Source organism: Lasioglossum baleicum, chromosome 14 (genome assembly GCF_051020765.1).
Source record: "Lasioglossum baleicum chromosome 14, iyLasBale1, whole genome shotgun sequence".
Lineage (NCBI taxonomy): Eukaryota > Metazoa > Arthropoda > Insecta > Hymenoptera > Halictidae > Lasioglossum > Lasioglossum baleicum.
In genome coordinates, this window is record NC_134942.1 from 11,443,930 (window position 1) to 11,456,437 (window position 12,508).

Sequence of the window (12,508 nt, forward strand, 5' to 3'; positions counted from 1 at the left end):
CTCAGGGTGCTCGACGAGGAACTTGAGGTGTTCGTCGGTGGCGTACCATCCCAGAAAAATGGGTATGAAACTGATGAGCGCGGGTAGTAACCAAGCGCTGCCCAGCATGCCAGTCACAGTGATTTTTTTCATGATGACAGGGTACTCCAACGGCCTAACAATAGCATAGTACCTATCCACACTGATGCAACACAGATGCAGTATAGACGCCGTAGAAAAGTAGACATCGAGAGAGCACCAAAGATCACACATGACCCTTCCGAAGAGCCATCGTCCCGTCAACTCGACGGACGCGTTAAAAGTCATGGCACACACAGCTACGAGGAAGTCAGCAGCAGCTAAGCTAACTACGTAGCGATTGGTAGGCACCCGTAGTTTCCTGTGTCTCCTAACGCTGGCGATGACCAGGGCGTTGCCTATCAGCGCGGTAATGATGATGCTGATCATCACCATGCCTTTAGCCACCGTCCAGACCACGTTCTGCTGATGGTAGGTGTCCTCGGAGACGCTGACTACCTGCAACGTCTCGCGGACGGTCGTGTTCACCGTTTCCGAGAGCCTCCCGATCCCTGACGTCGAGCTGATACTGCTCAGAGTTAGGTCCACGTTCTCGTCCGATGGCTCACTGACTTCCATTCCAAATGCCACGGCCTCGGTGCATGTTAGGCGCCGCAACACTGTTCAGGATAGAGTCTTTCGCTCCCGGAACACCGTCTTGAAGTTCTGCAAGCTTCCGTAGAAGACCGAGCGACGACGGGCCCGGGCGACAAAGGGCATGTTGAACTTTCGACTACGGTTGTCAACTGATCCAGGAGCCTGTCCTATCACCAGGGATTATGAAGACGTGCTGGGAGTATTGTAGACGTTGCTACCCCGTTTCGGGAATACGACAAGTTGCGAGTTTCGCCCGGCTTCGCTGTGTCTACGCCCACGCAACAGGATTCGGTTAACGGTACGATGAAGCTGAATTGTGAGAGACGTACGTTCCTCTATACGGTATCCCATTTCAAATGCATCCAAGTGTTTCCGAAACTATAGATCGTTGTGGAAAATATTTCAAATAAAGCTTACTCTGTTTCGAGGTCTTATGGTGGTCACACATCTTCCCTTGCCGGACGTACTGTAGTCTATTTCGTCTTTCAAGGTCGTTCAAGGTCATTCAGTGCCCTTTAAAATTTAGCTTAGATGGAAGCACATACAGGAGAAAATTTTGTGACCACCATAAAATGTCCTCTTCGAAACAGAGTCAATTTCATTTTAAATATTTTTCACAACGCACTATTGGTTGAGAAACAATTGCATGCAACATTTTACCCCATTAACAATATCACAGTAAAAGAAGTTGTTTAGCTCCCGGTTAATTAGTAAGCTTGTAATAGGTTTGTGTCATTTATTGAGAAGATACCATTAAGAGGTTAGATCATATTAACTGTCTAAAAACAACTGTTTGAGAATTTAATTTGAGAAAATGAAACATATTGAATTGAGAATTGTTCGTTGGCAGGATTAATTAGCGTTTGAACAAACTTTTCTGTGGTATTGTACACGTGTTTTACATTTTTAATCCATTCCATTTGGAATTTATCGTGGATACTCTTTCACCTAACATAATCGCTTTAAATTACTTTGTTCGCGTAGATCTCCAAGATTATTACACGACAATTTTTATCACCAAGCTTCCAGGATCCCCTTCAATTTATTACGAAGAAACAACATAAGCCATAATCTGTTTAATCTCGTCTCTCAGCTAATACTGAAATAAGCTCGGCAGAAACTACAAAATAATGTTTTTAGAGATAATATTTTTAGAAAATTCTACCTGGTTAAATGAGTATGCACCACAAATTTTAACTAAACTGGATAAAAATGGTCAAAGTCGTGCAAAATACTACAGAGAGATTCCTCCACAAAAGGCGTCTGGTTACACCGCTATAGCGGCGCCATTTCGTAAAACAGAAAAGCAAAAAAATTACAAACATCCCTTAACACTTTGAGTGCCACGTGTATCGCATAAGACCAACACAATGTTTTCGCCAAACTTGTAAATCAATTTTATAAAAATCATTATTATAATTAAACTGCGGATCTTTGTGTAAAAAATAAAAATATCAAATTTACAAGAAGTAGAAAATTCTTTCTTTCTTTAATCACATTTAATTAAATATTAATATTAGTCTGTACCGAAATGGCGAATCCACAAATAGTTACATTATTAATAGTAACGCATTAAATTATAATTAGCATAGACTGCGGCCGCATCTGCTCCAATAGGTCACTTGAAGGTTAAATATATTTTGATTTTATGTGACGTGTATGCACATTTGCGTGGCACTCAACATGTTAAAAATCGTTCAACACTAAATTTTCAATTCCTGAAAAAAATACAACCATAAATATTATTTTCAAACAGCGAAGATGATCGTGAAACTTCTCGAATAGACAGCGAGAACATGAAGCTTGTCAGCTCAACTTTGCCAGCCTTCTATGCTCCTACCATTGTTTAATTACATTCGAGGATCCGGGAGTCAAGACTGCCGGAGAAGTTCTCGAACGTTTGACTGACGTATTCTCCGCATTTTCAGATTGAACAGATGTTGCTGGGAACGAGTTCCGCGAGTTGCTCGGTTTATTAGACAGCTCGCCTCGAGATTCTACGTTCGGTGTTGTTAAAATTAATTACTCGTGACCAGTGGGAATATGGTTTCCTGTAGCCGGGCCAACTTGCGAATTCAAATGGCTCGCCATAAGCGCTGCCAGCGATTGTTAAGAAGGCAATTCCGCGCGGAAAAGGCGGAGAATCTCTGTCGAGCGCGTGCAGTATTTCCGCATAAAGACCGCAGTGTAAAACATAATCCAAACTCAAATAAAATGAGACGACTTGCAATCAAATTCGGTTCATAATGAATTCAGTAGTCCGTCGATACAGAGTCGTTAGATTAAGACTCGTGTCCCGCTGTACCTTCCCCTTCCACGACGCTATTCGCCACTTTATCTTCCCTTTCCACGACGCTATTCCCCGCTCTACCTTCTCCTTCCATGACGCTATTCCCCACTCTACCTTCCTCTTCCACGCCGCGGTCCGGTCACGTGACGCGTTTCGTCTCCGTCGCGCATGTGTCACGCTGACACGTGACTAATCCGATGCTGGCAGAGAGGGGGTATCTTTTTCCCCTCAATTGTGCTATCGATAAAAAACGTCGTCACCTCGGAATATAATTACAAGCATAGCAGCATGTAGAGCTTCAACGTTTCATGCTTTTGTTATAACTTTTCCACGAAGCATTTATGAACTTTTTGTTACACGCTTGCATAGTGTTATTTTCTACCCGTGGAATGCATTGGCAAAATCTTTATGGAATCCTGTGGAACATACTGTATAACGTAGGACATCGTTTGTGTCCTTCAGTGGAATTTCGAGAGTGTCGAGAACGTCGACTGTGTTCTTTATGTTGTTTATACTCTTTCGTGGAATTTGAAAGATGTCGACTATTCTTCGTGTTCGCTATACTCTTCCTGCTTTTTTTAGACTTTCCTGTTTACGTACATAGTTACTGGGATCATTTCGAATAGTAGGAAAAAATGTAACAGTAAAAATTTTAAAAATAAACCTCGGATTTTTTTGTCCGAACGCTAGAAACGAGACAGACGAACCACGGGACAATTTATGTAGTTTGTTTATTGATTCATTGTTCAGGTCGCTAAAAATGCGGTTTGTGACTATTTGCAATCGTTGCAAATTATTAGCAATTTCTATTGTGTCCGGTACACTAAAGGACACTTTATGTCTTTCGTCAAAAGTCAAAAAATGATTTCTTAAAATCATGTAACCAAAATATAATGTTAATTTAAGCTTATTACTACAGAAATATCGATTATTCTCAATTTATTTTGGTTTCTAATATTGTTAATTTAGAAATAACGCAGATTAAAACAAATAAAGTGTTATGTATCTTCATTTATTTAGGAAAAAACTCAAGTGTCGCCCTATCAATGTTTATATTCATGCGTTCTCTTCACATAAACAAGCTAAAAGTGATGTAACATTATTTTTACCACGTTTATTACGTTCTCCAATTTATCATTTTTGCCATGAATGCATGAAATCCGCATTCTAATAAATACGCATTATTTAATCGATCAAATTGACGTACAAGAAGAATGATATTCATAAAACAGATTGAAGTGACTCTATTTACAATAGATGCATTTATGGGATACATGCTCTTACTGAATCAGAAAAAAGTGACACAACTGTTCTGCACCGACTAGGTAAATTACGGAGATAAATGAATAAAATTTTCATAATCAATCGAGGAGTGACTCCGCAACATTTCCACAATGGCAATTAAAAAATCGAGTTTTTTTCCAGTCACATCCGTCACAAGCGTGCAACGTACAGAAAACTAATTGTGATTATCAGACTGCGGATTTTATGCATTGATGGCAATAATGAGTAAAATAACAGAACAATAAAAACGTCGAAGGAATTTAAGAACACCGATAGCTTAAAGTTAACGCATCACAATTATTGAAGGAAACAATCAATTTCTATTGTCTTTAACTTTTGTACAAAAAACATTTTTATTGTGCATAGATATAAGTAGACAGCGGATCTTGATGCAAAATAAAAATTGTCTACTTGAATTGCAACAAGCTAGAGTGAAATAGAAAATTATTTTCATTCTCATTAAAAATTCTTCTAATATTTTTACTATTTCAAATTTCGCATACTCATTTTTGTCACAAATGCATAAAATCCGCTGTCTACTCATAAGTAAGCTGCTAGTTTTTATAAATATTCACAACTATGATAAATTGAAGTGAAATGGAATTTTCTCTTTTAGTTATCTCGAAACCTAAATTCTTCGAATGTCCTTTTAGTTTAAATTTCTAAAAAAATTCTACTCAAAGACAAATCTGAGATTTTCAATTTACATTATTTACAGAATTTCCTAAGATCAAGTCTGACATGTTTGATTGGCACAGTACTGTCCGGTAAGTGCGCAAGTATTAACAAATGGGAGTGTCTATAGACTCCATTAACAAATCGCGAACAAATTACCGCGGAGCAGAAACTAATTACAATTCCAAGTGCGGATGTAAATTTATTCCAGTGTCTTGCATCTGGGACCGTAATGTCCAGTTTAAACGAAGTGCCTTTTACACCGTGAGTCACTGTCGAGACGAGGCACGCGGTAAATCACTTCTTCGACATTCTCCGTTCGTGTTATCGCTTGGAAACCGATGGACATTTCGAAAGACCCAGGTTTCCCGAGTTTCCCGCGCGTAGGTAATTCCGGGTCAGATGAGTATTTGCACATTATGTCTGTGTTGCTCGACTATTTGCGTTTTACTTCGACCGCCGCGTGCAGAAAACCGTTTTGGGCCAAGCTAAATATGCGGACAACTTGTCCGTGGCACTCTCCACCGGCTGTTTACCTTAGGCGATGCATGATCAAAAAGAAAACGAACTCTTGTCAGTCTCCTATGCGACGGCATCTGTCATTTGGTCTATAATACAAACTCTGTTTACGTGCTTTTGTTTTTTGTTCGATGATTTCTTTTTTTAATCAACGATTGACGATTAACTGCATCAATCGATTGAATCAGTCTGCGGTTTTTCGATGATTTCTTTTTTTAATCAACGATTGACGATTAACTTCATCAATCGTCGATTTTTCAATGATTACCTTTTTTAATCGTACACATTAATCAATCAATCTTGATTAAAATTTTAATCGATTAGTGCCTAACTCTCTGGTTGGGCATTCATAATACTAATCTTTATTATTGTTAATACTAAACATCTTTTTTATTATTACTTATTTTTTAGGCATTTTTCTGATTAAAATAATACCAAACACGATATAATTTTAACTGTATTTAGTGGTTTAATTGACGATGAACATTTTGGGCGCAAGGAAGGACAGCGTATGGGGAAGAAAGAGTTGCAGTCGCTTCTGTCGCGCGCTATCCTTCTCTACGTTCGGCTCGGCCTTTGAAGCTCAAAAAATAGTGTCTGTCTACGAACTTTGCGAACGAACCTCCCCGAGGCTTTTGCGTTTATAGAGGATTTACTGTACCATTTTTTAAATGGATTAATATCTTCTGTTCTGCCCAACAGAAAATGACCAAACAATTCATGAACGTTCTACCTAATAGCACACACAACTGTGAATTTTTTCCAAAATTTTGACTGCAAAATCGATTTAAAAAAAATTTTAAATTGTTGATTTTATATTGAAATTATTAGATGGCCACGTTTATATTACAATATTATGGTTACGTATTTTTTCGGACTGCGCAAAGTTTTTTAAATAAACTGTAAATGGCTATACTCATTGACGACTTCGTTGGTCACTTCTCTATGTGTATTATAAATAAACAGCGGATCCTTATGCAAAATAAAAATTGTCTACCTGAATTGCGACAAACTCGAGTGAAATAGAAGATTATTTTCTCTCTTAATATGTTCAATAGATTGAAAATGATATAATACATTTGTTTTAATTCTTCTAATGTGTTTACTGTTTTAAATTACATTTACTGAATGTATAAAATCCGCTTTCTAATCACATAAATTCTCCTCCTCAAAAGATTAAATTCAAGTAAACATATTACTTTTATCTAACGACACATAAAATGCATAAAATAGTGCATCCTTCGACTTCCGCGTAACTAATATATTCAAGCACGTCGCGCAGTTTTAAACACATTTCACGGTTCGTTTGAATTTTATTTTCACCAACAGAACACGATCGCACGAAAACCAGTCTGACAAGCTCTTCACCTAAGCGACATTGCGTCTACTCGTTACCGTAAGCGGAAGACAGCATCCCAGCCGAGAGATTTCCCACGACCGGAAATGTAACTCCCGAGTAAGCACAGCATAATCCCGGTCCCAAGTGTCAAACGCAAAATCAGAGCTGGAAGAGCTGTCAGACCGCGACCACAGTCAACGGAAGGCAAGTTGTTTCGAAACAGTGATAACACAGGATGAGAGCTGCAGGAAAGCCTGAACAGGTTGTCCAATATGGCGGACAGGTATCCTGGAGGGAGACATTGTGAACGAGCATTCCCATGCTTCGATCCCGTCCGCGCTCGCGTCCGATAAGAGGACTATCGTAACGGCTTTGCGATAAAGCCGCGCTCGTTTCGGCCCCTGAACTTTAATTTCTGCTGCTGCTGGGTGGACTCTAATCTCGGGCAATGCCACGTTGTAGAGGCGGACGTTTCGCAGAGTAGACTCGGCAGTTAAGAGGCGGTACTTAATGGTGCAGATCCGAAAAATCGTTTCTTTCTACGTGCACCGAAAGAACAACACTTTAACAGCGTGCTTCTGAAATTTTTTAATTCTATTCGAGAAAGTACCAAATATCTTATGCATATCGAAAGTATTCTGAAATTTTATAATTCTATTCGAGAAAATACCAAATATTTTATACATATCGAAAGTATTCTGAAATTTTATAATTGTATTCGAATGAATAATAAAATTTTTGTATATATCGAAAAGCACAACATTTTAATGATACACTCCTGAAATTTTATTGTATTTGAGAGAATTACGAAACTTTTCTATGCAGGGTATATTTCACCTAACTTGACCATCTTAATATCACTCTTATTTTTTACAATAAGAAGAAAATTTATAGAAATTCGGTTCGAAAAAATGTTCTCTTTCCTCTCAAAAAATGGGACCACATATTTTCATCACAACAGTGTCCTATAGCTCACGAAAATTAAAAACACAAATTCAACGATGCGCGATATTTCGACCTTCACGTGACCTACAACGAGAAAAAAATCTATTATAGAAAAATTTCTATACGTTATGATCATAGTTGCGTGATGTTAGTGGAATTAATTATGGAATTATGGAATAGTGGAATAATCTAAAAATACAGTCTGTATCGTCCGTGGACTAGAACGTGAAATTGATCGATGCATGACATGATGTCTATAAAAAATGCAGTTAGGTTTTACCGCTAAAGCAGCAAGTGCGTCGTAGTGGAGTACCACTTGAAGCTGAGCTAGTCGTTGTTTGGTATTTCTGTGATAGTGAAAACCAATTTACTCCGATGGGATTACGGTTTGTCGTTATTATGTTAATACGACGGACGCTTTTGGATGGACCTGGCGCATTTACCCGGCAACGTCACAGACCGCACCGGCCGAGTTAGGTGTGCTCGCGCTTTGTTCCGGCCGTCTGACGTTATTCCGCTTTGTTTCGCGTTAATATAATACGTATCTGGGCGAGGCCGCATTGTTGGCGTGTCCCGAGCTTTATTTCCAGAATTCTTCTCGCTGTTTATGCACGACTGTTTCCTGGATTGTTTTTCGGCTTTGTGCGGATGCTTGCTGTTTGGTGCTTGTTTCTGGTACATATTTTAGGGACGTAATGTCGTGGACGGGAGAAGAGTTTCTGGTAATTAACCCTTCGATCGAAGGCATCATCTAGCATCGTCTACCATCGTCTAGCATCGCCTAGCATCATCTATCATCAACTAGCATCATCGTGATTAGATTGTGGATTCTTCTGCACAATAATAATTTTTTAATTGTTGGATGTAGTCGCATAAATGATTCTAGGACATCTCATGCATTTTCGCAGTATCTGGTAATTAATCTATCATCATCTATCATCATCTAGCATCGTCTAGCAATCATCGTGATTAGATTGTGGATTCTCATGCAGGATAACAATTTTTCAATTGCTGGATGTAGTCGCATAATGATTCTACGACATGTCATGCATTTCTGCAGTACTCTTTAACACTTCTGAGGTCTAATGGTCATCTCTGACCAATTAAAACAATTTTTTTCATTGCACAATTTAGTTTTTGATAGTAACAAACTTTTTATCTAGATTCTAGTCTTCCAATAGCCAGTTCGAATCATTTGTACTAGGACCAATAAGATCAATGTTGATCTCAAAGAGAGAAGTAGGTTCACAATTACATATAAAAACATAATGCGCAAGCCCAAATTACTTCTAAAGAAGATGCCCTATTGCATTCATCAAATTATTTACAGATAATAGAGACTATAACTTATGATTAAAGAATATTATAGTCCAAAAGCTCACAATCCTCCATTTTCCCATTAATTGGTGAACAAATTATAATCTCGTCAAACAGCAATTCTTCGTAACAATTTAGCTACTGGAATATATATAAATCTACTGGCATATAAAAAGTATATAAACATGCAGTATTTTTAAACAGTCTTTTGATCGCGTTATACGAGAGTGTACTGTAAACTGTAAATGTTTATTGTAATTAGCGCACGTGGTGGTCCGTTGCACTTTCGCATGTGTGACACGAATTTTCCCGCAGCATGATTGTCTTCACCGCGGCCACGGTTCGTCCGAAAGCATCATGGCCGCCAAGGCCCGTCATCATCATGACAGCCGAACCGTGGAGTCAAGGTTTCCCGATTCTTCGCGACATTACCGCGAAACGTTCGCAAACGCGAAATGCTCGTGCCAGGGCCATTATCATTCGTTTCCTCTCAGTCCATCTCAATCGTGGAACATCGACGCATCCGGCCGTTAGCCGGCGCGCGGGCGCTTTCAATAAGTCCACTAGAGCCAAGGTCTAGATCACTTCAACGACAGACGCCGCGCTGATGCCGCGTGAGAAACATGCGATCCAGAATCCGGCGGATTTCGCACAGACCGCCGAAACCCAGCTTTATTACTCTCAAAGAAACCCATTTAACCAGATAACATTTTCGTGGAAACAAAATATTTTTAGGATATGGCCTGATAAGAGTACCAGAGGATTTTATGCATTTATAACGAAAATGTGTAGGTGTAATTTAAGACAGTGAAAACAGTAGGAGAATTTAAAAATACTGTTACATTATTTTCAACCTAACAAACATATTAAGAAAATAAATTTCCATTTGTAGATTTAAGTAGACAGCGGATTTTATGCATTTATAACGAAAATGTGTAGGTGTAATTTAAAACAGGGAAAACATTGGGGAATTTAAAAATGGTGTTACATTATTTTCAACGTATTAAACATATTAAGAAGATAAATTTTCATTTGTAGACTTAAGTAGACAGCGGATTTTATGCATTTATAACGAAAATGTGTAGGTGTAATTTAAAACAGGGAACACATTAGGAGAATTTAAAAATGCTGTTACATTATTTTCAACCTATTAAACATATTAAGAAAGCAAATAAATTTCCATTACACTCCAGTTTGTTGCAATTCAGGTAGAAAATTTTTATTTTGCATGAAGGTCTGCAGTGTACTGATAAGATGCTCAAAAATGCCCTTGGACCAAATTAGAAGGCTAATGGGACCATTCGATGGAGCATCAAGAAAAACCATGTTATGTAAAATTTCAACCCTATGTCTAAACCGGAAGGGTAGTTATAAGGTAAAATGGAAATTATCAGGTTTTGATCTATTTCCCCTAGTTAGTCATATGCGAAAGTTCGAAAAAAATTTAGCAGATGTCAAATACCCTGATACATGTACTGTAATTAATGCAGATTTTTAAGTGGAATGTCCAGGTTGTGAGAAATAAAAAGCTTCAAGAAATATTTATAATTTTACAGTATGAAACAAAATCAAATATGCCATTTTAAACGCTTCTTCTGCGAATAACTATATAAAATTTAAGCTTTGAAATTTATGTATACCGAATTAATGAAATACAAAATTATGAAAATACAAGAAAAAAATTTGTGATTACTGTACACTCTATTTTCGACTGATTAAAATTGTTAAAAGGAACAATACATTTGCAGTGAATTTATTTTTCAGACAACTGACCGAGCAAATTTGTATTTTGCATAAACATTGGCACGACGATCTTCAATCTAGTGGTTAAATTCGGTATCAACTCTTGCCACGAGTCTGAATCAACAAGCCGGGAGATTAAGCATGTAATTTCCGTAACAGCGTCATCACTAAATTTATATTTCTCAAAGTGTATCCCTAGGCACTTCAATATGCTTCACCTAAACGGCGTATCTAATCTACGGTGCAGTGTCGCCTAAACCATAAACTGTAGAGGACGTCGATAAACTTGGGATTTACGAATCCGTTTCTAGCAAAGGCTGGCTCGTCAGAGGATGTTTGACCGCAATTAAAGTCACCCGAAACACTGTAGATCCGGCGGAAGTGTGAATAGGTACAGAGTCGCTGAGGATGCTGGGACTGGCTTGATTTCCTGTGACCAATCGGCTCGCTTTGGCACGCTAACAATGGGGAAACGATACACGTTGTTCCATTGATTAGGGCGTTCCTGTGTTTGCGTGGCCAGTGCATGCAGAAAATGATAAAGTTTTATCTAATCACAATTAAGATTAAATTACTTCACCTATGTACTTTACAGAATCATTCGTAACAAGTGCAACACCACATGTTAATTTATTTACAATCTTTTAGAGAAAACTAACCGTCAACTTTTTAAACAAAATATTATTAAACTGCTGCACGTGAAATGTCCAATTTTAGGAACCTATTACATTTTTAGAGGAAACTATAATCCAATTATTTGACTAACATTTTATTTATTAGGAAGTATTGTTTCTATTATAATTAATATTGCATTTAACGTTCTACGTAATATTATTTCAAGTTAAATTACCTTGAACTGTGATTGCAACTTGAAAATTATGTCAGCAATAATTCTGCAAATGTCTCGTTTGACTATGGTGAAATTCATGCGTTCAGAGGTAATAAATATTTGAGGAATAGCAATTAGTCTTAATTTAGAGCTTCAGTGACGGCCATATTGTCCTGTGACGTGTCGCGTTTTCCGTTCAGCGGATATGTGAAGCAGTTTTATTATATGATGACACACGTTGAACTGTTAAAACCTTCGCATAATTACATCAGCAAGCACAAGCTATTCTTAGAGGCAAACCACTTGAACATGACGACCACACTGTCGTTAATACAATGCAAATAAGTATTAAGACTGATGTTACAAGTAATAACTTTAGATAATTAAGCTAAATTTAATTAGCTGACAAAAATACTCCTGTAAAACATGCATCACTTAGGATCGTTAGGAATTATTTTAAAAATCGTTCGATCATAATTTTAGTATAATTAATTACCCGGCACTTTGTTTCATAATATTATTGATATTTATACCAAACTATATTAAAGAATATTGATGGTACTCTGAACAATAATATCGATGAATAAGGTGATGAATAAATGCTCTGCACGCTACATGTAATGTTCTTTCAAATCCTGAGATTATAAAAATATGAGAATGATCGACAATTTTGTTTGCCTTGCCAACGAGAGCACACTCTCATTGAATTGTACAAATTTATTCTGGCCAAAACATTTATTTTCATGTATTTTAATCTCATTGGAATAAAATACCGCAGTAAAACGTACACCCTCGGTAATAGGTACATTTATAAGTTGGTATTCCTACCTAGAGTCGCTGAGGGAGAGGAGGGGGCCCGAATTAAGGCGAAGAAAGTTACCCTCTCTCTGTCGTCACGTGACCAGTCCCCGGC

General features: G+C 37.8%; 1 protein-coding gene across 11 annotated transcripts in view; it reads right to left on the bottom strand.

The window, feature by feature from the left end:
- LOC143215824 (octopamine receptor beta-1R) overlaps nucleotides 1-12,508 on the bottom strand; it is a 222,576-nt gene that overhangs the window by 77,523 nt on the left and 132,545 nt on the right. For 2 of the 11 annotated variants that reach the window (XM_076438354.1, XM_076438364.1), the window contains one exon: nucleotides 1-12,508. This exon is cut by the window's right edge. The exons of 4 other annotated variants lie outside the window; for them this stretch is intronic. In XM_076438354.1, the coding sequence (XP_076294469.1) occupies nucleotides 1-636 (636 nt within the window). In that variant the 5' untranslated portion in view covers nucleotides 637-12,508. 5 more of the 11 variants (XM_076438356.1, XM_076438355.1, XM_076438358.1 and 2 more) reach the window with 4 other exon arrangements.